The sequence below is a fragment of the Mixophyes fleayi genome, chromosome 3 (genome assembly GCF_038048845.1).
Source record: "Mixophyes fleayi isolate aMixFle1 chromosome 3, aMixFle1.hap1, whole genome shotgun sequence".
NCBI classification, from domain to species: Eukaryota; Metazoa; Chordata; class Amphibia; order Anura; family Limnodynastidae; genus Mixophyes; species Mixophyes fleayi.
Genome location: NC_134404.1, coordinates 106,877,585 through 106,902,938, shown reverse-complemented (window position 1 = coordinate 106,902,938; position 25,354 = coordinate 106,877,585). Strand labels below are relative to the sequence as shown.

Sequence of the window (25,354 nt, the reverse complement as noted above, 5' to 3'; positions counted from 1 at the left end):
TATATAGCCGGAGGGGAACCTATGACTATACCTCTGAATGAGGGCTCTGACAGCCAGTGTCTAAGCTGAAGAAATTTATAAAAGTCGCTCTTCGGCAAATGATATTGTTCACTCAACTGAGAAAAGGAGGAAAGTGTACCTGAATTAAACAATTGGCCTAAAGTCAGAATCCCCCTAGATACCCATTCCAACAGGTTTAAGCCTGAGGGTGATTTTATTTATTTTTCTCATGGAAGGTTGAGTACTTTGCTATATTTTGTAACTTGAAACTCAGTAGCTCTTAAGTGAAATGGGACAGATCACTCACAATCACATGCTGTACACCATCCAGTCAGTTAGACTTTTGCTTATATTTATCTCGCTAGACTAATCTAAGGTAATATTTGATGTTGGTTGTCATGACTAAATCACCTATAATCAATCTCCATTTTAAATACATTGTGTAATGAATTTGGCAAATATATAGCTATGCGATCCGCTTTGCGGCTCAGACTTAAAACTCGGTCATAAATTTCCTTTTGCACAAACTCCCATTACCTCCAATAATTTATTCATTTAATTCCACATGTACATAAAAGGTCATAAATATTGATAGTTGCTTTTGAAACCTTGCAGAAGCTTGCTAATGCATTTGTGCATTTCTTGGAAGTCTAAAGCAGTGATTACCAAATCTGTCATTTCCCATTCTTTAGATTTTAGCGTTGCTTAGGTAACTCAGGAATAGCCGTGATATGAAATGTATGCACGGGGCTGGCTCAGTGATTCCTTCACGATTTGTAAATGAGTTCCTAAGTGCATCCAGGGCTGTCAATTTAGGGAAATGGCTAGCCAAAACATCAGGCCAGGCCCAGTCAAGATAATGCCACAGCATGCATTATGTTGTATAACATTTTATTCATATGAAAAATAGTGTATTTGCTGTGATTGAACCAATAATGCCATCCATAATTGTTACTGAATAGTATTTTTGTTACATATCAATTAGCTATTATCAACCCATAGAAACATAATGGGGCCTATTCTGGCCTGACAGTCTATATTTACTAGAGATGGGCAGGTACGTTTCCCCGAGAACCGAACCCACCCGAACTTTGTGTATCCGAGTACCGAGCTGAGCAGCTCGGTACTCTCCCGCACGCTCCGAATCCAAATCGAGGCCAAACGTCATCGTGACGTCATCGGATCTCGTGGCTCGGTTCTCGCGATACTTCAAGATTATAAATACCTGCCTCCACATCAATCCATCGCCATTTGACAGAGGGAGAGAGCAGGGTGTAGTCACAGGCTGATTAGAGCAGGGACAGAGAATACAATATTCTTATTCCAATTGCTGTAACAAAAATCGCTATAGAAAAGAGGAGGATAGAGGTTTATTTTATTTTTGTAATATTTGGCACTCCCCAGTGCTTTTGGGGAGTCCCCCCATAATTGTGCATAAATATTTCTGGCTGTCAAAATTACTATCTGTCAGCAGTATCTTACCAAATAATTTTTACCACTACAAGTGCTTTGCACTCAGAATGGATTCAAAGCAATCCACATATGATCAGAATGAGCAACCAGGTTCTGTCACCAGTCCTGATAGTGTTCCCAGTACGTCATCTGGGCAAGGCGATGTCAAACTACAGAGTGTTTCGAAATCAGTCCAAAAAACAAAATAAAAAAAAACTTTTGCTCAGTAACACTTCTTTTTTGCTTCAACACAGTAAATTTTAAGTGCTGATGGGGAAAAATAAAAATAAAAATATTCCCAACATGCCATTCTACACACGCAGTGGCAAAGAGAGAATGAGGCCTTCACCATTGGCTATTAGTAGCAGATCCCAAAAAGTTACCGAGCCTACAATTGGTGCACAACGATTGTTACGCGTCAAAGACAAGCTGCAAGATAACAGTAAGGCATTAGAGGATAATGTTTGCTCTGATTCACAAATGACACCAATCCCTGTGGACAGTCCATCCAACAGTGGTATGTCTAATCGTGAACATTCTGTTAGTGTACCCATAAAGAAGAGCCCTTTCAGCAGTTCTGCTGATGTGTACCTGAACAGCCCGAGTGTAGCCGGTGATACACAAATTGTGGATGCCACTTTGGAAATAGAAGAGGATGAGGGGGAGATTTATGGAGGTGACGAGGGCGCTAATGAGGATGTTGATGATTATGATGCAGACAGATACCAAATTGCCTTTCTCAATTTCTATTTATATTCTAGATTATACAACGGCTGAATAGTTTTCTATTTTACTCCTAGTGGAGAGGGGATCTGATGCAGACAGATACCAAACTGCCTTTGTCCATTTCTTTGTATATTCGAATTTCTAGTTCTACAGTCTATGCAGGCTGCTTTTTTTATATTCAACTACAAGTGGAGGGCGGGGGGCATAGATAGCTACCAAAGTACCGTGGTCCATTTAATTTTACTTTCTAGCTCCACAGTCTGTGCAGGCTGCTTTTTTAATATTCAACTACAAGTGTAGGGTGTAATATACACCCAAAGACAATGGCTACATTGCCAATAATCAAAGATGGAGGAGGTAGACAACCAGGTTTGACTGTATAATTTGCAGACAAGTGTTCGCATTAAGGACGGCCTACCAGGGATTAAACTGTTTTTTTCCTAATTTATTAGCTTTAGAATTACCTCACTTATCTAAGAAACTGGTGGAGCACTAAATTAGGTAATTTTAGACCCAAAAAATGGTATTTTTTTCAAAAATAGCAAAACAAAACCAAAGAAAACCAAAACACGCAAGGGTGGTTTTGCACAACCAAAACACGAAGGTAATCCAGATCCAAAACCAAAAACAAAACCAAAACACGGGGGTCAGTGACCATCTCTAATATTTACAGGCAACAAAAGAGATGGGTTGTATTTGAAACTCGTTGTGACTTGATCAGAATGGCAGTGTTACTAGGTGGAATGGATTGGGTACATTGAGGGTGGGGTTTGTGCAGATCGGGGTGAAGCTAATCTTGTCACTAGTTTAACCTTTTTAGTGTTGAGAGGTTTAAATGGTTTATTTTAAACTGGTCTCAAATAATGAATTTGGCCTTTTTTTCCCCATTTGGCAGTAATATTACATAGGGCACAGAGGGGACCACTATAAAGGTGCACAGTTTATGGTGGGTGATTTTTCACATGTCAATTTTGTGGGTTTAGACCAAGTTTCTGTAGGATAGCCACCTGTGGCACCTGCTGACTGGCAGATTGTAATATCGTCTGATAGAAAATGCAGTAGTCCAGTGACTGTAATCCTTGCTTATGTATAGTTATCAGCCTTGTGGGGACAGACCCTCTAATTTGGACAACTACTGTGGTGAAATTGGGCCTGAATATGGATATACAGTGTCTGTCATCTGATTTAATGTGCATGTATCCATCTTAAAGAAATGAGGTGGCAATTTAGTTTAGTTTTCTCTTGTATATTTTATTATTGAAAATATGACTATGCAGTGAATTCTAAATAATTCTGGTAATAACGTGGCTGGCAAATCAAAGCACAAGCTAGTGGGTTGCCAAAAGATCAACAATATGAGTGTCGATAGACGCTGGAGATGAGCCCTGGTTTAATGAACTGCTCTCAGTAGACCCCATGCTACAGAAAATCACTTTTTAAGATGACTGAGGCATTCTTAAGAAGAATGAAGTGCTGGACAATTTAAAATAGACTTGTGTGTGTGATGACATGTTTGCAGACAACAAGAGAACAATAAATGTCTTGTATGTAAATAAAATTGTAATTTTTTTTTATTTGAATAATAGGGTTGTATTTTACTCCAAACATTTTAAGCATTGCATATATATATATATATATATATATATATATATATATATATATATATATATATATATATATATATATATATATATATCACACATTTTCTTCCTTTTCTAAAGTTTGAAGCATTTTGCTCTAGATTGGCCAAATAAGTTCTTCACACTGTCCCACATCATACACTTTAGGCCACTAACTCCAATCCAAGCAGGCCACACACTCGGATGGCTCTAGATATGACCCTGAGGCACTGACCCACACCACTAGGGTGCTAGTCTGGTCACCCAAATCACCCCTTTTTGTGAACCTGGGACTGCCCGATGAAATATTGCATTGCTGGGTGATATTCTACGTAGTTCTATGGGTTAAGGATTTATGTAAAGGTCCTATTAAATATAACGGTACATACAGTAACCAAACTAGGTATAGAAAAACACAACTCTAGCGCTGAGTGTAATGAGTGTATAAAGTAAGTAAATTGTATCTGTAATGTAGAAAAGCTCCTGACCAGTGGGAGATATTGCAGTCTCTCAATGGCAAGGATACAGAATAAAAATTAGTGGCCGTGCTGAATCTATCTTACTAGACCCAATAAATAAATTCAATCAATGTTGAAGCAAACATAGAATAAGGAAATTTATTTATTTAGTTTAAAAACGATAAGGATTACTCTCCTAAATAACCAATCATTACACACTTGTATGGTTAGGAAGAATGCAATTATATGCACATGTTGGAGACATGAATTAATCTTTTAAGAGATACTAAATAAATTACTTGGCATGTATGATGAAAACAGGAATGTTCAGGATCTTTAGGTCACTAATGTATGTGTAACCTGGTATAATATGTCCCAAAGTGTATATTCAACAAAAGATATCGGTGGTAGTTACTAGTGTGAACACTATAAAGTAGACAGCACTTACAGAGACATTAAAAATCCGAATGCTGTAATTCCAGGGTGGACTCAATTGTGACTTGCTGAAAAACTGAATGAGAGGAATTCCGGCATTAAAAGATAGTGAGAGTGACATTCACGTCCCTTTTAATCACGACTCTTATATTTATGCTGTTAAGGGGGCAATGTGAGGACCTGCCGGGTGTTACTGTCCAGCCCTTCCAAAAACCTAATACACACTGCCTGGTCCTTGCATTGCCCACTTAATAGCATAAATGGAAGAGTCGAGATTGCAGTGACATTCCCGTCACTAATAGTGCATTCTAATTACAAGGTATTTCTTTGGTTGAATATATGCTTTGGGACATATTATACTAGGGCGCAATCCTTGTCATTTTTAAATGTTAGTCTATGGAATTCTTCTGCATTAATTTAATTGATTTATTGGGTCTAGTAAGATACATTCAGTGAGGACACTGTTTTTCATTCTGTATACATACAGTAACTGTAGTTAATTTCGTACATATCAAACTGCTAGTCTGAGCCAAGGTGTAGGCCAAGAGGCAATGTGAATTGCGCTTTTGATGTGAACAATATATATTTAACTTTGTATAGATAATGTTATAGTTTATTGTGAATTTATGTGTGCTACATATATATAATTTTTAAACTTAATTGTGGGCACTTTACCAGGATTTACTGTTAGGCCCTAGAACAGTTGTTGGGATGTAGTAGTGGATCTCATTAACTTTGTAAGTGCAGCAAGCTTCAATCTTAATGCAGCACTCCCAGGTATGGTAAAAAATGAATCCTACTTGATTTTAAGTGCTTGTACAAACGGGTGTTGAAATTACATGTTCAACATGCTTTCCTAAAAGCTTCTAAATGCCCTTTGACCCTGATATAACATAAAATAATGTAAGTAATCTGTCACGCATTTTCTGACACACCAACAATTATTTTAAAAGTAATGTCAAAGTACATCGTTTTTGTCTGCACTTCTAGCCAGCATTGTTTTTATACCCATGCATATGTGACCTAAAAAAAAAGCAGAAAACAAAGTTTACATAATGATACAATAAACATGAGCACAAGGGAAATATATGTCGACAACTGGAGAATAAATCTCATCTTCCATATTGTTTTCACATTGTTTACTTTACGTCTATATGGTTACCACTGGCAGAAGCCTACTTACCACGCCATAATGCCTGTTTTGTTAACACCTATTTCTAACAGATAGAAAAGCTATAATGATATAATACTGCACCAATAAATTATTTGTTTTAGGCTACAAGATTTTAAACTGAATGAGGATTTTGTCCCAGCCCCAGAGAATAAATATTATTTTGCATGGGGGTTGGTTGATATAACTTTTATATTATAGCTATATTTTTTATTGTATTATACACCATATATATATATATATATATATATATATATATATATATATATATATATATATATATATATATATATATATATATATATATATATATATATATATATATATATTAGAAAACTTATTGACTCGAGTATAAGCCTAGGGTGGGAAATACAGCAGCTACTGGTAAATTTCAAAAATAAAAATAGATACCAATAAAATTACATGAATTAAAAATAAAACATATAGGCTAATTAATATATTGTATCGGTGCATAGATGGATCATAAAATGAACAAGCACAAATATCAGCGCTGACAATGAGTGCACCCCATCAACATAGAATGATCCGTTGTATAAATAAAAACAATTTATTGATAAAATATATTATGACAATAACAGAGCTATCACTGGCCAGTAAAACAATAAAAAGCTGCAGAATACCACTAGATATGTCACATGGATAATAGACGTTACAAATCTGAAGCCACAAAAAATTGAAACTAGTCATAAACACGGGTTGTTGTGAATGACTGCAATAGTCCTGCGAACACTCCAATAAACATAATCCGGAGTAAAAGATATTACCGGTGTGGCCACACCAAAAACATTTAGCTGATATGTTCCTTAAATGCTGATGATGATCTTAGCGCCGGAGCTGAATGCAAATTCATTCTTCAAATACAAGTATGATAAGTGTAAACAGAATATTACCGTCAGTCCCCAGATATGAGAGCTGGAAGGTGAATGTCCCGTTATCCGTATGCCGCGGATTCTTCAGTCAGACCTGGTTGAAATAATCAGTTCCACGTAACGGTCTGCGTGAACATCGATCAAACAAAAAAAAAAAGCGGTGAAGTTCCACTAGTCCCAGACGTTGCACAGAGGCTGTAATCCGTATGGTCTCACTCAGCATGGCGTGCGTTCCACAGTGGAACGCATGTGACGATATCCGGAAGTGGGCGTCTAATCAGATGTTATTGGTTGGTTCTTTTCATTGTGGTCCTGGAGCTTCACTCGTGTATAAGCCGAGGGGGGGCTTTTCCAGCACAAAAATGTGCTGAAAAACTTGGCTTATGCTCGAGTATATACGGTATGTGTGTGTGTGTGTGTGTGTATGTATATATATATATATATATATATATATATATGTATATATGTGTGTGTGTGGGTTTTGTCTTTTACGCTTTTATTTGATTTTTGTTTTAAATCGTGCTGCAAGGCCGTTATATTTTTTAATGTGGCTGGTGGGATGTAGGACTAATACAAGGAGATCTGGGGCACTGGGATAAAAATACTATCTCGTATAATTGTCCTGTATTGTACCAGGTTTAACTGTGGCTGTATTTAACAGGTTTAAGTCCGTTAACCATTATTGTGTCCCCTTCATATAAGTACCTCCCATTGTAGCAGAGCAGAATGTTGTGCACCCTCCCAAGATCTCAATACATTTTCTAAGAAGTGATCTGCACACATCCTAACAGCAGCTAAGTGCCCATTGGTCAGAAATTGGAAAAGCTTGTTCCCACTATCCTTCCTCTCTGCGTTTTAAAAACATCTTTGGCATACAGCAGCCACAGAGGAAATAATTTACTATGTGCACGATAGAGGTCACACGGTTTATCAGGTATTGGCTTCATAGCTGTTATCTAAGAACAGATCTCTACCCTCTTTCTCCTCTGCCACTTGATTCCATCCCCCCTCAAACTGAGATGCCAGGTCTATACACGCTCATAAGATTTGAAAAATTACCTATTCTACTGTAGTAGAGAAGTATCCCTTAGCTGTCACAGCAATAAAATATTTAGTCCCTTTTTTTGTTTTTTTTTTATTGCCACAGTATATACATACTTGCCAACTTTTCCTCATTGGCTTCAGGGAGATCCCGGGGGAGGTGGGGGCGGGGCTTGATGAATAGCATCATTTTGGCACCGCCCCTTAAATGATTGCCACCATTTTGCCTAATTACAACAGGGGCGGGGCTAAGATGACGCAATATTTACGTCATTAAGCTCCGCCCCGCCACTTATCTATTGTGGGGTCGAGCACCGGGAGGTTGTCCTGCTCTTCTGGGAGCTAGGGAGGTCTCCCAGAAATGTGGAAGTCTTCCAGACATTCCTTGAGGGTAGGCAACTATGTGTTAAAGAAAAGCAGCTAATGAATCTCTAGAAACTGAAGTGTCTTTTACATTTCTGTCTTCATTACTGAAGTCATGTTGTCTTACCTGTCAGTCTTTGATTAAATCTTGGTCTCCATGAAAATGGCCACCTCCATAGGCATTAATACATGGACATAGGACACAATTTCTGAACTGTGTCATCATGCCACAGATGGCGAAGCCAACCAAGTCTTGTACTGGCTCAGCATCAGGGAGAATGCCAGACTCTTCAGGGAGCGAGAGAGATCACCCCTAGTTCAGGGAGTCTCCCTGACATTCAGGGAGAGTTGGCAAGTATGCGTATATAACTAGGGCTATGAGTGCTTAACTTCCATGACTCTGCAATAACAATGAAACTGTCTGAATTGTTTTGGATGTTTAAACTGATTTTGTAAACTGAAATTTTAAGATACTCCCAGATATGGAGAAAAGTCACCATGTATTGCTCCATTCACAGGAGTCCAGTGTGCTGTACAGGCATTAGTACGGAACTTCATTTAAAATGCATTCTTAAACATCTACATTTTTTTGTTTTTGTTAGGATCCTGCTGGGATTTTTGAACTGGTGGAACTTGTTGGAAATGGAACATATGGACAGGTCTACAAGGTAAGATATATGTACACATATTTGGTTTCTTTACAGGTTAATAAAGGTTACTTAAAAGTGATGCCTATTTTTTAGGTTTCAATATGTGGTAAATATACTGTATACTAAATATGGCAAAGTCTCTGATAAATAGTCCTATTACTGATGTGGCAATATTCAGAGTAGGTGATTAAGTTAGGACACATCTAACCCATCTTTTAGAAGAGCTACCACAGGATGCTGCATAGAGACCCAAATTTGCATGTTACTTTAGCTCTCACATCTGCTAGATTCTGTGTTTTCATTAAAATTGCAGCGAAATGAGGTTTTGAGCTCCATTGACACAATTTATTAATCTTGTTAAAATAAATAAACTGTTTGTATCTGAATACAAAACCCTGACTTCAGTGTATATTTAGATTTAACAAAAGTCAATTTACAAACCTCAAAATATGTGGTCACTAGATCTGGATTAAGGCCTAAGTCAGGGGGGGGGGGGGGGGAGGCGGCTATGGTTGAGTTGGTTACTAGCTAACCCAATGTTTAATTGTTTCTAAATGAGCAAAACTATTAGGACCCTTGATGATCTAAATGAAGGTGCCCAATTGATGATCATAATCATGGTGCTCCCTTGATTATTTTAATTAAAGTTGTTTATTTTGTACTTATGGAATGTTGGGGTACACCATAGCAGCCAGCCCAAGCAGTTAGGCTACTATGGGGAAAATACAGCCTATCCAACTGTGACACCCAATTCAAGAAAGCAATGCTGCCTATCCACCAAGTGTGCAATTCTATCCTACAACACCAAAACCACCTGCCTGCAAGTCTTGTGCCACGTTACTGATAATTTCACACATATGTAAAGCTAGGCTTGTATGGTATATATGCACTGTACACATTGTGGATAAATATATTTCAAGCAGAGAACCCTTCAAAATCTAAAACCACCAACACTGATTTTATTTTTATTTAGCATTTTTTTTCTAAGAGAAAAGATAGCATTAGGACCCTTTCTCTCACTCTGTTTGTATTCAATGCCTCCATTCCCCCTCTCCCCTATAGTTCATTACTTACCTAAGCTCCCACAAGTCTCAGAGTAAACTCTTGTTTCAAAACGGTCTTTGTCATTGACATGCATTGTTGCTTGGCTAGGATTTTCTTGACCAAATTAAAAAATAACATTTTAATTACAACACTCTCTTGGTTACTTGATGGATTCTTCCATATATTCACGGATACAGATTACCCCTCGTGCATAGGGAATGTGGGCCCATTAATGTGATATTTTCTTAAGGTTTCCCCTTCATGTCTGAACGCCATATGTAAAGGACAACGTCAACTGAATGTCAACAAGTATGATGAAGTAAGAATATTAGCCGTGAATGCTGTGATTTTTAGTGGAGAAGATTTCCTATTGCACTCCAGACTTGGAAATCTGTCAGTACCTAAAATAGGTGTTAAGAAATAACAATAACTCTGCTACACATTATGTATGAGATAAATGGAGTACTGTACAGGAAGCTCACTGGAGAATACTAATTGGGTTAGGAGAAAATGTAATAAAAAATTAGTTTCATTTGTTTTACATTTTCTCCAAACCTGATGAGCAGTCTGGAAGTAAATACAGATTTCCCAAGCTAAGGTAAAATTTACACCTTTTAGTAAATTTGATTACAACGACCTGTTCTACCCAGACATATGTATGGACACAAAATACTAAAGAGGATGTAGAATATCAAAACAAGATAGAAACTGCATTGTGTTCATATGGAAATGGTAAATTTGATTTGTCACTTTGTGCAACATATAAAACTATTTCGCTCTTTTTGTTGTTATTGGGAAATATTATAGAAGTACAAACTGCCTCTTCTGCCTATACTTTACCTAGTGCTGGATTCTTGAACGTCTGCATGTGCACTATTCAAATGAATAACTTGTGCATGACTTTTAAGGGAGGAGGTAAGAGGTCAGAACAGAGAGAATCTTGTGGTCTTGCGTTTTCTTCTGAATTTGTGGTTTCTAAGTATATGCGAACATGCTAAGGAACTGCACAAATAGATTATTGTAAGCAATAATGTCTGTGCATTATAGCTGTGTGATTTTAGTGAACAGTTATCCATCACACCAGTAAACAAGTTTTAAAGTTTTTCTAAATCCCATTATATTACATCACGCTAAAAGGGATCTTATTTTAGGTTTACTTTGTGTGTATTTTAAAACTCAGCTGTTGGGTTCACAGAACAGAGTGAACAATAGAATGTTGAATACTTGCAGTGTTTTATTTATTCTGAACAAAAAGAATGAGACATCAGAACACGCTGTAGCACTTTCATTTAAAGTCTGCATAGATTGCAGTTAAGTTTTAATAGATGTCATTATCATTTCAGCATGAATTTCACAGCAGTACCCCAAGGTTCCTGACTCTTAGTCATGCTAACAATCCACTGACACACAGCTTGTCTGCTATATTGTCCTTTCCATTGCAACTGGAAGAAAAAATGCTTTGGGGAAAAAATATTGAAAGGAAATGGTCAGTGACTAAATACCTCACTTGGATGAGGCAATGTGAAAAGTGCAGTACTAGTGACCAGTACTCTAGAATTACAGCAAAACCATGTGCAGGATTGTCTTCATTCTATTCTACCTTCATAATCATTTGGTGACATTTCATTTTAATGTCCGTTTATACTGGTTAATCCAGAATGGTCTCCTCCTTTTCACATTAAAAAGCAGTATGAATTAGCCTCCTAATTGTACCCAAACGAACAGAATATGTAGGTATAGGCATAAATGTTTTAGTTTATTTGGAACACAAAGGGAAGTAAGAGGAGGCTTATATGGCAACATCTTCAGATCCCATGTTTGTCCCAGTTTTTAATTGAAAAAATTCTGGTTGAATTTATTGCTTGTGCATTTATTCAGTAACATTTCTGTTCACCTCTTTGAAATGGCAGCAGAACAGGATGTGAGTGCAAGGGCCAATCAAAAGCTGTAATGTCCATTATTGCGGCTTCTCATTGGTCTTTCTATTCATACCGATCTCCAAAATGTCAAACAGCTCTTATCAGCCAAGGCTGTGAGAGTAACCATGGAGTCTAGGGACATACTGCTGAATGGAGCCGCCCCATGTCTTTGGGGAGGTGGTAGAGCTACAATGCTCTGCTCCCTCTCTAGGTAATAGTGCATCTTTAAACACACAGTAAAAGATTACTACACATTAATGGTGGAGAAAGCACCTCGATCAACTGGAAAACAGATTCAAGCTGATACAAGGCATGACCGTTTCAACTCGCACCATCCTTCTACCACATAACTCTCTTTCATGGAATAGGCGGAGCCACTGGAGAGCGAGGGAGAGACATTAGAATACCAGACTGGAGTTTGCCTAACACACCTGAACATGCCAAATTCCTTCTGGGTTATTGTCATGTGGACAGATGAGACCATATTGGAGGTTTTTGGTAAAGCACATCCTCCCTATGTTTGCAGAAAGCAAATTAAGCATTCAAAGAAAAAGATCATCTTCCCTACAGTCAAGCATGGAGGAGGTTCCGTAATGTTTTGGGGTTACTGTGCTGCCTCTGGCACTGGGTGCTTTGAATGGGTCCATGACATCTGGAGATTACTAGGCCATATAGGAGCTCAATATTTAACCCGGTGTCTGAGATTCGGTCTCCATCTAAGGCCATGGGTCTTCCAGCAGGACAATACTGCAAAAACACTTAAACACCCAAGAATGGTACAAGCCAGGACACTGGATTGTTCTGAAATGGGCAGCAATGAGTCCAGATCAAAATCCCCTAGAACACTCGTGGAGAGGTCTGAAAACAACAGTTGGGATAAGATGCCCTTCTAAGCTGGAAGACATGGAGCACCTTGCACAAGAAGAATGGACCAACCTGCCAGTAGAGAGGTGCAGGGAGCTCATTCATGGCTATAGGAAGTGGTTCATTGGAATTATTTGACCAAAGTCTGCTACCAAATATTGAGTCTAAGGTTTCCATAATTTTGTCAATGCCATGTCTTTTCATTTTCTGATTTATTTATTTAATTTTTTTTTTTTTTTTTTTTTTTTAAAGGATAAATGGTATTAAATTGTGAATCAAAGACAAATGTATTTTAATATTAACAGATAAATAATTGGAGGGGGGATTGGTTATTTAAAAAATGCTACAACTGTATAAATGTAAATATATTATCTTTGCTCAGAGTAGCCCAGACTGTGTATATTCTGCTGCATAAATATTCATACTAAATGTAACTAGTGGCATGGGAGGACCAGGAAATCTTCCTGTCTGTTGCCCTATCTCTAATGGCACTTAACTCTACTTGATTATTGATGCCCTATTACAGCAATAGGAACCAATGCTGTGTTAAGTATTTTACAAATATTCTACAATTGTATCCTGTATAAACCTCTAGACGCTAATATTCGAAATAAAGTACATATATTAACATGGAGCATTGTTGGATCCTTCTTATGAGTGCAGCAAAATGTCAGAACATACTTCCAGTAACCTTGTTATGAGTCTATTTTTTTTTATTTCTTTATTTTTTCAAAATGAAGTAAACATTTACTTTTGTTAAGTTCTGTGCGATAGAGTGAAGCCAGTGTTTACTTTCTGGATGCCTTTTCCTAAAATACCTTTTCGAAGACAAGTTGGAACATTAACATAGTTCCTAGGAACCAAAAGTATTTGCATTCCACTCTAGGAAATGTTTGCATTCATTTATGTACACTCTCCACATGGCTAGGTAATCATCCATGATGTATATTCTATGTGTTCCTCACCTGTGATGCTTTGTATTTTTATTAACTGAAATACAATCATTTTATTTTAAAGTCATCCAGAGTGGACCCTATTCCCCAAAATTAATTGACTTCATTAGACTTTTATTGAGTTAGGTTCAATAGCAACCATACAATCACCATGGGCATTAACAAATAGAATATCTATGTACTAAAATCTCTTTTCCCGAATAAACTGTACATTCAGCTGCTGAAGTGGCACGTTGGTTCAACAATCTGCAATATAACGGCAAACCTTTCTCACATTGCTCATTTATTTATTGGACTTTTGCAGTCCTTTGCAGTGACCTGTAACCTATTTTAGGGCAGGGTGGATATAGACTATAAACTCACCTTGTGATGGGTTCCTATTATTCCATTACACACATGTAGCTGAAACCCCAGCTTAATTGTGTTAAAGTTTTTTTTATTGCTCTGTACTTTAGCTGAGTTTTCATTGCAAGGTCTTAAATCTAGAAGTGATATAGAATACTCAGAATGTGACAATACTGGTGTTAAAAGCCAACACTGAATGTGTACTGGATGAAAATGGCTGGAATCCGTTGGGTGTACGGTGATTTTCATGGCCCTTGGTACGTTACGTATTTCAACTGCAATTTTTAGTTTGAAATCACCTTTGCACTCTGGTTCCCTGACCTGTGCTTTATAGTTTATGGCTCAGTACTTGCTTTCCATTTAAAAAATAAATAAATAAAAACCATTTCCAATTACTTGTGTTCCATTAATATTGTTATCCCGCCTTACTGATCTGTGTTTACCATTATATACCTTGTAGTCTGCTTTCCTGTGACCCATGACTGGATCAACCTCCATTCCCTTTGAATAGGTTCACTGCCCTTTAGTGTCCCTTGGAACCTTTATCTGCTAGGCTCTAACTCACTTAATTCCCCAATCACTTCCTCCGCCTGTTCCTCACTACTTCTAAATAAACCCATAAAATAAACCTGACAAAAACACATTTTTGATATGTTAGTGTTTTCTTGGACTTTTTTGCATCATAATCTGTGGACTGAATCCTAAAAGCGGGGTTGGCTTAAGGTGAACACGTTTCGAAATGAACAATTCCATCGTAGGTCTATATTCTACCCTTATTTGATCCTATTGTCACTTTTATTAGAATGTATGTGTACTGTGCTTTGTTGATGCATTAATGAGCTATGACAGGGTTTTAGGTAGTGGTACACATGTATCCGGCATTTAAAGTAATATTTAGTGTTCAGAGTAGGTGCAAATATAACCTAGGACAGCCAGCTATATTAAACTGCAGGCAGAAATGGCATTCAAAGTTTAATCGCAGGAAAACAACTTGTTGGAGACAAAACAATCGATTTTAAATAGTCTCTCCTAGGATGAAAAAATTGAAATGATAAATAAAAATTGGAGAAGCCCTGCTGAGCATGATAGCACCATGTTGTGCGTGTATACGTTGAATATATGCTACATGCATTATATGGTTCTGGATATATTTACAGACAATCAAAGGTAAGTGTTCAATAATAGCTCCCATTTGAGTGTGGTTGATGATCTTGGCATATTATCTGCTGCACTGTTGCTTTTATGCCTTTTACTTGCATCCCCTGCACATCCAATTAATAAAAGAAAATTACAATTTGTGTTCGTTATTCGGCTAATGCTTCACATCCCTCTCAGCAGCCAATAAACTGCAGAAGAGCACAAGTAACTTTTATTGTATTTTCTTTTTCCATAAATTCTTATAAATGCTAGAGCTAAAAGTAAGTACAATCACCATGGCCATTTTCTTGAAGACAGAGTTCATTAAGACATAGGCAGATAACTACAAAAATGGGACTTGGACTGCAGAGAAAATTTTAGGGTTTTTTTTAAATACAGGATATGGGGGTTACTATAAGCTGTATCCTCCTCCTGAGCTGTGGGAATTTTAGTGTATGGGGGTTTCTAGGAAACTGGAAACCCCTCTCCCCTCTAAAGACACTTCTGTTGAGAGTGCATTAGGGCTGTTGAGAGACATGTCCTACTTATCTGCTTGCTGCGCAGCAAGACAATAATGAGCAGGTGCTGGGTGCATCAATGTGAGGGACCTGGCAGGCCATAACAGGACACATTCGCACTCACAACACAATGTGACCTTTACCCTCTTGTAAGCGTGCTACTGCTTCCCAGCCGCATATGCACAGATGTCCTGATTTGTGATTAATGTGGAGGTATGTTGCATAGCAAGGGAGAGACTGAAGTGCACAATACACATTTGCTCCTTCTTTGTCTGAAAATTGTGCAAAATTGATACAAAGCACAGTGACAAGTGTCCCCTCTAGAAGCGTTTTTATGTTTTTGAGTGAGAATGGCTACATATATGTCAAAACAAGTTGGATATATGAACTTTGTATCATATAGAGATGTGTATGACACTACATACAGGTTTTCTGTAGATTCATAGGCGCCCCATGTCACTATTCTATTCCTTTTGGAAGATTCTGCAGCTTTCACTATCAAACTCTCAGTCTGTGGCACCCGCTTGCCTCCATTCATTTCCTCTCATTGTTAAGTTTCTCTTGTCACATGCAGGTGTGTTCTCAATAACATAAATACACATAGGAACGGGTCACTGCCACCACAAGATCACAATACTCGTCTCCTGAGATGCTGCTGCTATGAACATTCTGATAATCTGGCTACACATTGTTCTATGTCCGTCCACCTCAAAACTGGGAATGCAGATGAAGTTTGAAAGCAAACTACTCTGATTCCAGACCAACGTATTTAGCTTCACATTTACATTAGAGATTATGGAAGTTCTTGTGAAAGCTGGATGACATCGCCAACTCATGGGCTTGCATTTTATTTCTCAATATAACGGCACCCCAATCCGTATGGGCAACAATAGTTATAGTAAAAGAAATGTGATCAGAAAATGCAATTTTGACAGATTTTAGCCATCACTATCTTTATAAAGTGTGAAAACATTGCCAGGAACACTGCATATGTTTCACAGGTTGTATTTTTTAACTTTATATGAGCATGACACTATGCACCTTTATTCTCTGTTTTGAACAATGTCTTCAGTTCCCAGGCTTTCCTTTAAGCCGGAGTTGTGTAGGGCATGCTGAGCACTCTTGTGTTGTACTCTGCAGGCCTTCTCTGCACTGAAAAGGAAGAATAGGTCACTGCTGTCCCAATTCTCCTTTTTCCAGCAGTTAATAATCATTGCTTTGCCGTATCTGCTCTATATACAACCGTTCAATGCAATCTTTGTAAATATTTTAGACAAGTTTATGCCTCCTTTTTTTAAAAAAAACCAAAACGCAGCAATTTAGCTTCAGACAAAGGTTTCCATGGAAACAGAGTTCCTTCATTCTTTGAATTGGTCCTTCCCCTAGTAACTTGAAATTCAGTGACTTGTCCTGTCAATGAACATTTAGCATAACTCCTGTACATTTAACCATGAGCAGATGGCTAGTAGGGACGAAGATCTGAAAACAAACCAATAGTTATTTGTACATAAGCAAATAAAATTAATTTTAGTTTGAAAACTATTCCTTGTTGTTTGAGTGAAAATATAATTAGACTGAATTAACATCACTAAGAGCTTGTAATCTTGGGTGGTTAACTTGCACCTGTGCTTCAGTGCCCTGCATAAACTAAAACATGAATGCCATTTAAGCAGACATCAAAATAGTGATCTATTCACCTATATGAGGAACGCCTTGTCTGTACTCTCTTGATGGACCAAGAATAGAACAAGTTGCATTCAGGGCCCATGAAGCTGGCCAGAGAGTGTAGACAAAGAATTCATCATAGATGGTAACTGCATTCACCTTCCAGTTAACGTAGTACAAGGCAACAGAGAGGTGTGTGTGTGTGTGTGTGTGTGTCCGTGTCCGTGTCCGTGTCCGTGTCCGTGTCCGTGTCCGTCCCCACTGGAAAATAACTTAAATTGTGCTGACATCAACTGTGTGTGGAAACCTGTTTACTCCAAAGCTAAAGAAACCCCATATTACAGAATGTTCATTCTAATGTCCTGTATAGATGGGTGAATCCATACAGAGTTTACCAGAACACTGTGCAATAATTCTAATAGCTTATTCACACTTTTTCGTGCGTGCGTGTTTGATCCATTGAATTGACCTCCAGTCAGTTATAGGGCATTTACAGATGGCATTCAAATCAATGTGCTCCACTTTTCATGCACTTTCAATCCATCTTCCATGTGTTGAATCACTGAACACTGAGTGCATGTTTATTTTGATTTGCTTTTGACCATATTTTATATAGTATGTTATTGCATGGGCCTAGATTAAGCCCTGTATGAAAGTCCCTTCCTTTTTAAAATCTCACCATCAGGTTTAATATGTTCAGCTCAGGGCACTGTATGATCAAAGACGTGACAACTTTTATGTATAGTTATACAGCCTAAAAGTACCTCTGTTAGTGAACGGTCTATAAATATGATGTTGTGACACCACAAGGTTAGTCATACAGGAAAATTAGGTAATAATGAAAAAGAGGATTTCCTATCTTTCAGGTCATGAACACGATTACTGATATCTGTTTGGATTGGTTGACAAGGTCATCCTCCTTCATAATTTAAAATGAGTTTTATGTGAAAATGATGTATCATTTTTCTCACGTTCGATTGACAAATACAGGATTTATTCATTAGAGAACATTCTTTCAGCTGTTGTATTACAGTAAAGATAGGTGCATATTATCATATGACTAAATATATGATGATTCCAGGAAAAGTAAGCTAATTCACTGCTGTCCTTATTATGATGAGTGTGGATAGATTTGAGGTTTTTTTTCTTGCAAGTTTAAATAAAACTAGTGTCAGACGATGTTGACATTATAAACTTGTCTTGGTTAATTTCACCACAAAGAGAAGAAAAGAGAACTGAGCCATAGACACAATTTGGATAAATGACAGTCTTGGTATAGTATATACGTTTTGTTTTGTTTTTTAAAGTGTTTTGCTGCTAGAATGCACGCATATGGACATTTATAAAGGATTGGAATTGGCAACCTATCAAACAGAATTACAAGCTAACCCTATCGAAGCCATTTTTTGCCTCTATAGCAGAGAGAAACTAATTCAAAGCTGTCCTGCTAGTTAACCTAAGGTTGGTACGCTAGCAATGGTTTAAGCTTGTTTCAGAGTCAAGGATTTTGTTCAGTTGATTACTGAAATACTGCTAGAGCTTTCACATAGCATTGATTAAACCCACTTTTCCTGCATGTAGCATCTCGGAAGAATAGGTGATTTAGGTATCTGTTATATAGATGCCTAGATAAAGTAGAGTAATTAAACTGTGCATTTCCTGCAGTGAATAGCTTTCCCTGTTCTATGCAATAAACACAGCTCTGTGCCCTATTTCCCACATAATATTCTCTGAAATATAATACTGTTGTGAAAGACAGTGGGGAGTTATAAAATAGTACTGGAGTGTCCTCACTGACAACCAGTTGTTGTGTTTGAGGATCTTCTGGACTGCCACCTCTAGTCAACAGTTAGGCCCTTTGGGATCAACTATGTTGATGTCTCCTTTGTGCTAGACCCACTGATTCTGAGTAGCCAGCTCTACCAATGTCACTATACATAATTTTGATATATCATGGCACCTTACCCACCTGCTGACACCTAAAAATAACCAGCTGAAGTTTAGATATTTGATGGAGCATTCAATCCATACTGTGCTTAATTAATGAGTCCTCACAGTTGGGAAGTATGGCTCTGTTCCTTTGGGGGGCCAATTGGATTGGTTATTATTATTATTATTATTATTATTATTATTATTATTTTTATTATTATTATTAGCAGCCTTTATAGGGCACCACAAAATTTCCGCAGCGCTGTACAGAGACAGACATAAGTCCATACAAGGTAGATATAGTACAGAACATTAAACAAATACTACCAGGACTTCAAAAACTCCAATTGAGAGTGATTGAGCATTCCATCTAGGCTCGGGTTAGGGCATAGAGCATCGGGTAAGTAGTATTCTGCTCCATAACTCTTTCCTCAATCTCTACAATACACTATAGTGGATTAGCCTCCTTTGCTTGCAGCTTCCGCCACCACATTCACTTTCATGTCTTAACCTTTCGCTGTCTCCAACCATAACACACCAGCTGATGATAAATAATGGTTGCCAAGGTTTGCTTAAATTTGGAGGCTGGCAATTCTTTTTGCTTAAAGTGGCCACTCACACTTTCCCCACCACCCTATACAATTATTATTCTGCTACCTTATGTATCACTTTTTATATGATATCCCTGCACCTCTTACATTGTAAGCTCATTTGGACAGGGCCATCTTTATTTTCTGTTTCATGTGATTTTCTGTGTCATGTCAATTTCATTTTGTAGGTGATTTGGTTGTATCATGATCCTTTCCATGTACAGCTTTGCGGAACATATCAGCACTTTATAAATAAAAGATAATAATCCAGTCTGTTACTAGAAATAATCGGAAAAAAGCATAGTTGGACATTAAATAATGGTACATAAATGTTGAGATTTTTAAAAAAGAGTCTGTCAATTCATTCAACCTTGATGCTTCCCCTCCAACAGCTGAAACAGCATTTATTGGTGCAAGTTGACTGTGCCTACTCTGAAAGGTTGTCTTATAATGAAAACGTTGCTTGATCCTTGCTGTTTTATGTTAGACCCATGGAGCCCAGTATTTACACACACATATGCCTGCAGACAGTGGGCAAGGGCAGAGTTCCTGTCACATGCTCCATGAGCACTGCCTACATACACAAGCATATCTGCTCCAGTGTGCCATGAACTCTGCAGTTACCCTTTCTGCAGTATGCAAGTAAATAGTGTTTGTAAAACACGTTGGCACTCAAAGCAGTGATCCATATACGACTTCCAAAAATATATATTCATTGATCACTTAATTCCACTTGGTTCTTAAAATTCCTTTACTGTGGAGCTTTAAATATTGAACTAGGTTCTCAATCACCTCCCAGAATTTATTGTCTATGGTGAATGTAAGTGTTAAGATTTAAAAACTTTAATAATTTCTCTTTTCATATTAAAATGACTTTTGTGTGCACCGTTTTCATATTACTTTTTTCTTTATTTTCTGGTTTTGGGTCATCCATATAAAACTGTCTTATTTGCTCCGCACTATGTTATCCTTGATTTACTTTTGCATTTATTTTATATGTGGTATATGTAAGGCAATGTCATTCCACCCTCTTTCCCCCTTCGCATTAGCATAGTGGTAGATTGAGATGTTGAATATGCTTGGAAAATTAGTGAGAAACTTAAAACTATTTCTTTGAGGAATTGGCGGATATCATTGGTAACTCCATGATCCTATTATTTGCATTGTGGGGGTGATTGACAAGAAATCTTCCCTGGGACATGGTCACAAATGAGATTACTCTAGGAGATAATACTGTAGTTGTAGGCTGTCTACTTTACGAACTGGCCATTGGCAGAACTATATGGACCACACCATTCTGAGCGTCATGGGGTGGCACATATGAAATGTGGGATTCATGCATCAGAGTACCAATTTCTGTTACTATATTTGCAGAATATACCATTCTAATGAATATTTTGCATATGTGAATGCCATATACTCGGTCTAGGTGCATTTTATAGAGGAAACGCATAAAGGTGCACATAAACGAATGTTATAAGAAAACAAAAATTGATTAAAATTGTGACACGAGAAATAAAAGCAATCCAATGTACCCTTACTGTCATTGGTTAATTATTCCATGAGGGTCAAATGATCTGTATTTTCTAAGAAAATCAGAAAAGTTAATGTAATAAAGATTGTGGCCCAAATTTTGTAATGGTACTCTGACAATCTTACCTACAGTATGCATGACAGTCACTGACCATTAATCCGCGATGTTGCTCAGCAAAGTGTTTTCTCAAACCAGTTGCTGCACATGCAACATTTTTCTAGTTTGTAAATGATCTACAAAACCATAAGTTCCTGGATTGTAGCCTGAGCAGCCTGTGTTTGTGGGTTTTATAAAACATAACATGGTGCAGAGGATTCACATGTAAAAACTCTCCATATCATCAATGTAGATAAAGTATTTTCACAGCTTAGTGCTGTACTGATCTCTCTTTCCCTTGCAAAATGTGACGACCACACAGATGCCTTATGTAAATAGTTTACAGTTTGTGTTCCTTTAAATTTTTAACTTATGTAAATTCATGTGGCACAATGCTGAAAATTAGACTATTGAATGGGAATGAGTATAAAGCCGTCCGTCACACACTAGCCAATTTGGTCAGTGATCCTGTTGCTTGGATTGAACAGCAGAATCAACTAAACACTTAGGTGCCCACATTGGATGAATTCTGGCCATTTGATGCATGAACTGGATCTTTTATGGCTTCACTGGGGTTGATTACTACAGTTGGAAGATGACTGCATATAAAGGCTGGTAGCTGTCCTCCTCCAGTCGCATTTACTGATATGTATGATAGTGATCTGACTTTATTTATTTTTCATTGGTTTATTATCTGTGTTGTCTTGGGGCCACACACATTAAAATATAGGGCCAATAATATGTGTAACAAAATAAATTACTGGCACCTTCAAGAGTTTACATGCAGGCGGTGGAGGTTACTGCTGAAAGCGGTTTTTGACATATTTTTTTTTTGTTACTTTTATTTTGTGTTCTGTTTTACATCTTTCCCCCTATATAATGTTGTGCATGGTTCAAGCTACACATCTTCCTGACTATATAAAGTTTTGTACCCCAATCTCTAACTCTTGAAACCTGCACTCTAGATAAACCCTATGTGGTTTCTTGTGTTGGGTTTTATAAATGAGATACACAAGAGATATTTATAAAAAGTGTGTGGGGGGGGGGGAAGGGGGTCTTGCTTACTTTAAATCTTCTGAAAATTTGTTATGGTACATAAAGGTATGGAAGAAACAGTGTTGTTCAGTAATAAGTCATTAGCACAGGTTGATTAGTGTATGATGGAGAAGTGTAAATAAAGCATTGCATAAATAGTGCACAGGACCTTGCTGACATAGTTGGCTAGTGTAGAGGTTATGTATTGATTAATGTCATAACTTTAATACACCTATCTTGGGGTACTCATCGATGATATGTTTATACCAAAATGGTAAATTTGTAAGAATCAGAAGGAATTGTTCCGATATACATTCATATAAGCAACAAGGCAAAATAATGATGGAAACAAATTCTTGGAAGGAAAATACCACAAAGAAACAATACAGAAAGCCTTTGAATAGCTGCAGGAGATTGTAATGTTTGTATTGTTGCTATCATTAAATATTGTCCGACGCGATCGGATAGCAAAATTAAGCAGAGCACAATGATAATACAAAGTACAACCGATACATATGCAGCGCAGCCCTGGATACAATAATAGTCCGTCAATCCTGATGTCTGTTGGCAAAGAGTGAGGCTGTCCTGAATAGAGGCTGCTTTTATGTTGCTAAGTTTAGAAAAAAACACTGATGATGTCACAGAATATACACAGATAACACTCAGCGAGGTCTACATTGGTCCAGGGCTTATGATGTTCCAGTAGACTGCTGGTCATAGGTTAGTTAATTTGATCCTTTCACAAAGGAGGGGGCTGCTCACTCCAACTGTTGCCTATGTGTTTTCCCGCTGAAGAACCAGTTTACACTGACTCATAAGAATAGTGCTTTTAAAAATTAATCTCATATTGCTCATAGTTTGCGACCGCTAGATGCGATCACTAGTCTGTCGAAACTAGGTTACTGCTGGTGAAATATGCTTTAATATGAGACCAAACTCTTTACATTTTAGTGGACCTGAGCCATACATACCTTTTTACTATAATATTATCAATATAAATAACCTTTAATTCATTTATTAAATGATCAAGTATAAATTGGAACTTATAGAAAATGTGTACTATTTACAAGTGAAAATGTGAATGTAAGTGTGTGTGTTATTAATACGTGCGATTGCGTCATTACACATGGCGGTACTGATCGCAATCGCACGGGATACCAATATTAATTAATTTAGTCGACTTGATCCAATTATTTGACTTCCACAAGATGGACAGAAATAGCCTTTTTGAGGTTCAAGCAGAAGCAAGAAACAACTGGATTTTAAACTTTTCACCACCCAGCTCAACTGCGTCTGCGCCATTATCTAAAAGCTCATTGGAAAACATTGGCATATCCTACCATGAAGGCTTGAAAGAAATCATCCATGAGAACATTTCAGAGTGGAAAATTTGAGAAATACCCTTGCACACAGTTATTTGCTAACCGTTGAACCCTGATCGAGAGAAAAATTAAAAACGCCAAAAGGGTTTCATTACTGCACTAACTGCATAGGCTGTAAAAACCTTGAACAAATCTAATAAAAACTTATAAACACATACAATTGAAATTCAAAAGAAAACTGCTTCAAAATAAAAAACTCAATAAATTGCAACAGCTGTGCATTGAGCTTACTGAGTTACTGTGCTTCATGTTTACTGTACTGTGCTGTCTTACCTTGTAATGTAATTCGTTTTTGTGCCTGTAAAAATTAATAATATTAATATATATGTTGGAGTGTCCATGTGGCCTCCAATATGTAGGACAAAATGAAAACTGGAATCACCGAACCTAAATGGAACATCAAAAAGGGTATTGCAACACAAAGCGTTTCAAATCATTTTGCAGAAAAACACAGAAAAGACCATAGAGGCCTGATTTTCTTAGGCATAAACATAAAAAGATTGGAGAGAAGGCAATTATATGGCTGCAATGTCTTAGATGGAAATAAAATATATCTACAAACTAAATACTAGAGATGCTCAGGCACTGTTCCCCGAGAACCGATCACACCCAAACTTGCCAGATCCGAGTACCGAGCTGAGCTGGCTCGGTACTTTTGCGCGCCCTCGGAATTGAAAACAAGGCAAAACGTCATTTTTACGTCGTCGGATCTCGCGAGCTTTGAATTCTATAAGTACCGCCCTCCAAGACGATAAAGTGTCATTTCACAGAGGGACACAGAAGGGGTAGCACAGTTCTTGGCAGTTTCTAGTGCAGTTGGGAAGCGTCATAGGTAGAAAAGAAAGAGGAGGGGTAGCAGTGTTCTTCAAAGTCTCCTGTGACATTCAGGAGATCTCCATTGCTCATTGTCATTGCTGAAATACAAATAATAGATTTGGCAGGCTTGGTCTTCTAAATATGCAGTCTTTGTTGAAAGTGTATGAAAATAATATAGTTACCTGTGAAGTGGTCAAAATTGACTGCAAATGTCTTTAAATTAGTGTTATTGAGGTTAATAATAATGTAGGGGGGAAAGCAAAAAGATGTGATTTTAGCAAAAAAAAAAATAGGGATTTTAGAAAAAAATTGGGAACCAAATCACGCAAGGGCAGTTTTACCAAAACACAAAGTAATCCAAATCCAAAACCAAAACCAGAACACGGAGGTCAGTTAACATCTCTACTAAAATACCCTCACACCATTAGGGCTCAACACTGAATATGATATTTGGACCTTTAGTTAATAATGTCGTCGTCTTACTTCATAAAAAATCATCCCGCCATCTCAGAGAGAGATCACTACTAATAACAGGGATTCTTCTTTCCTACCACCAAATCTTGTTTTATTTAATTACAAAATATTCTAATAACATAAAACATCTAATTCTATTACTAATTAGTGTCCATCACATCTAATGAGTTATAAATTGCTTTTTTTATTTCACAATTCATTATGAATGAAGAATCTCATTTTATTTTCTCTTAATCAAGCAGTCACAT

General features: G+C 37.4%; 1 protein-coding gene across 12 annotated transcripts in view; it reads left to right on the top strand.

Moving 5' to 3' along the window:
* TNIK (TRAF2 and NCK interacting kinase) overlaps nucleotides 1-25,354 on the top strand; it is a 261,739-nt gene that overhangs the window by 50,709 nt on the left and 185,676 nt on the right. For all 12 annotated transcript variants that reach the window (XM_075202119.1, XM_075202123.1, XM_075202118.1 and 9 more), the window contains exon 2: nucleotides 8,758-8,823. In XM_075202119.1, coding sequence (XP_075058220.1) covers nucleotides 8,758-8,823 — 66 coding nt within the window. The remainder of the gene's footprint in view (nucleotides 1-8,757; nucleotides 8,824-25,354) is intronic.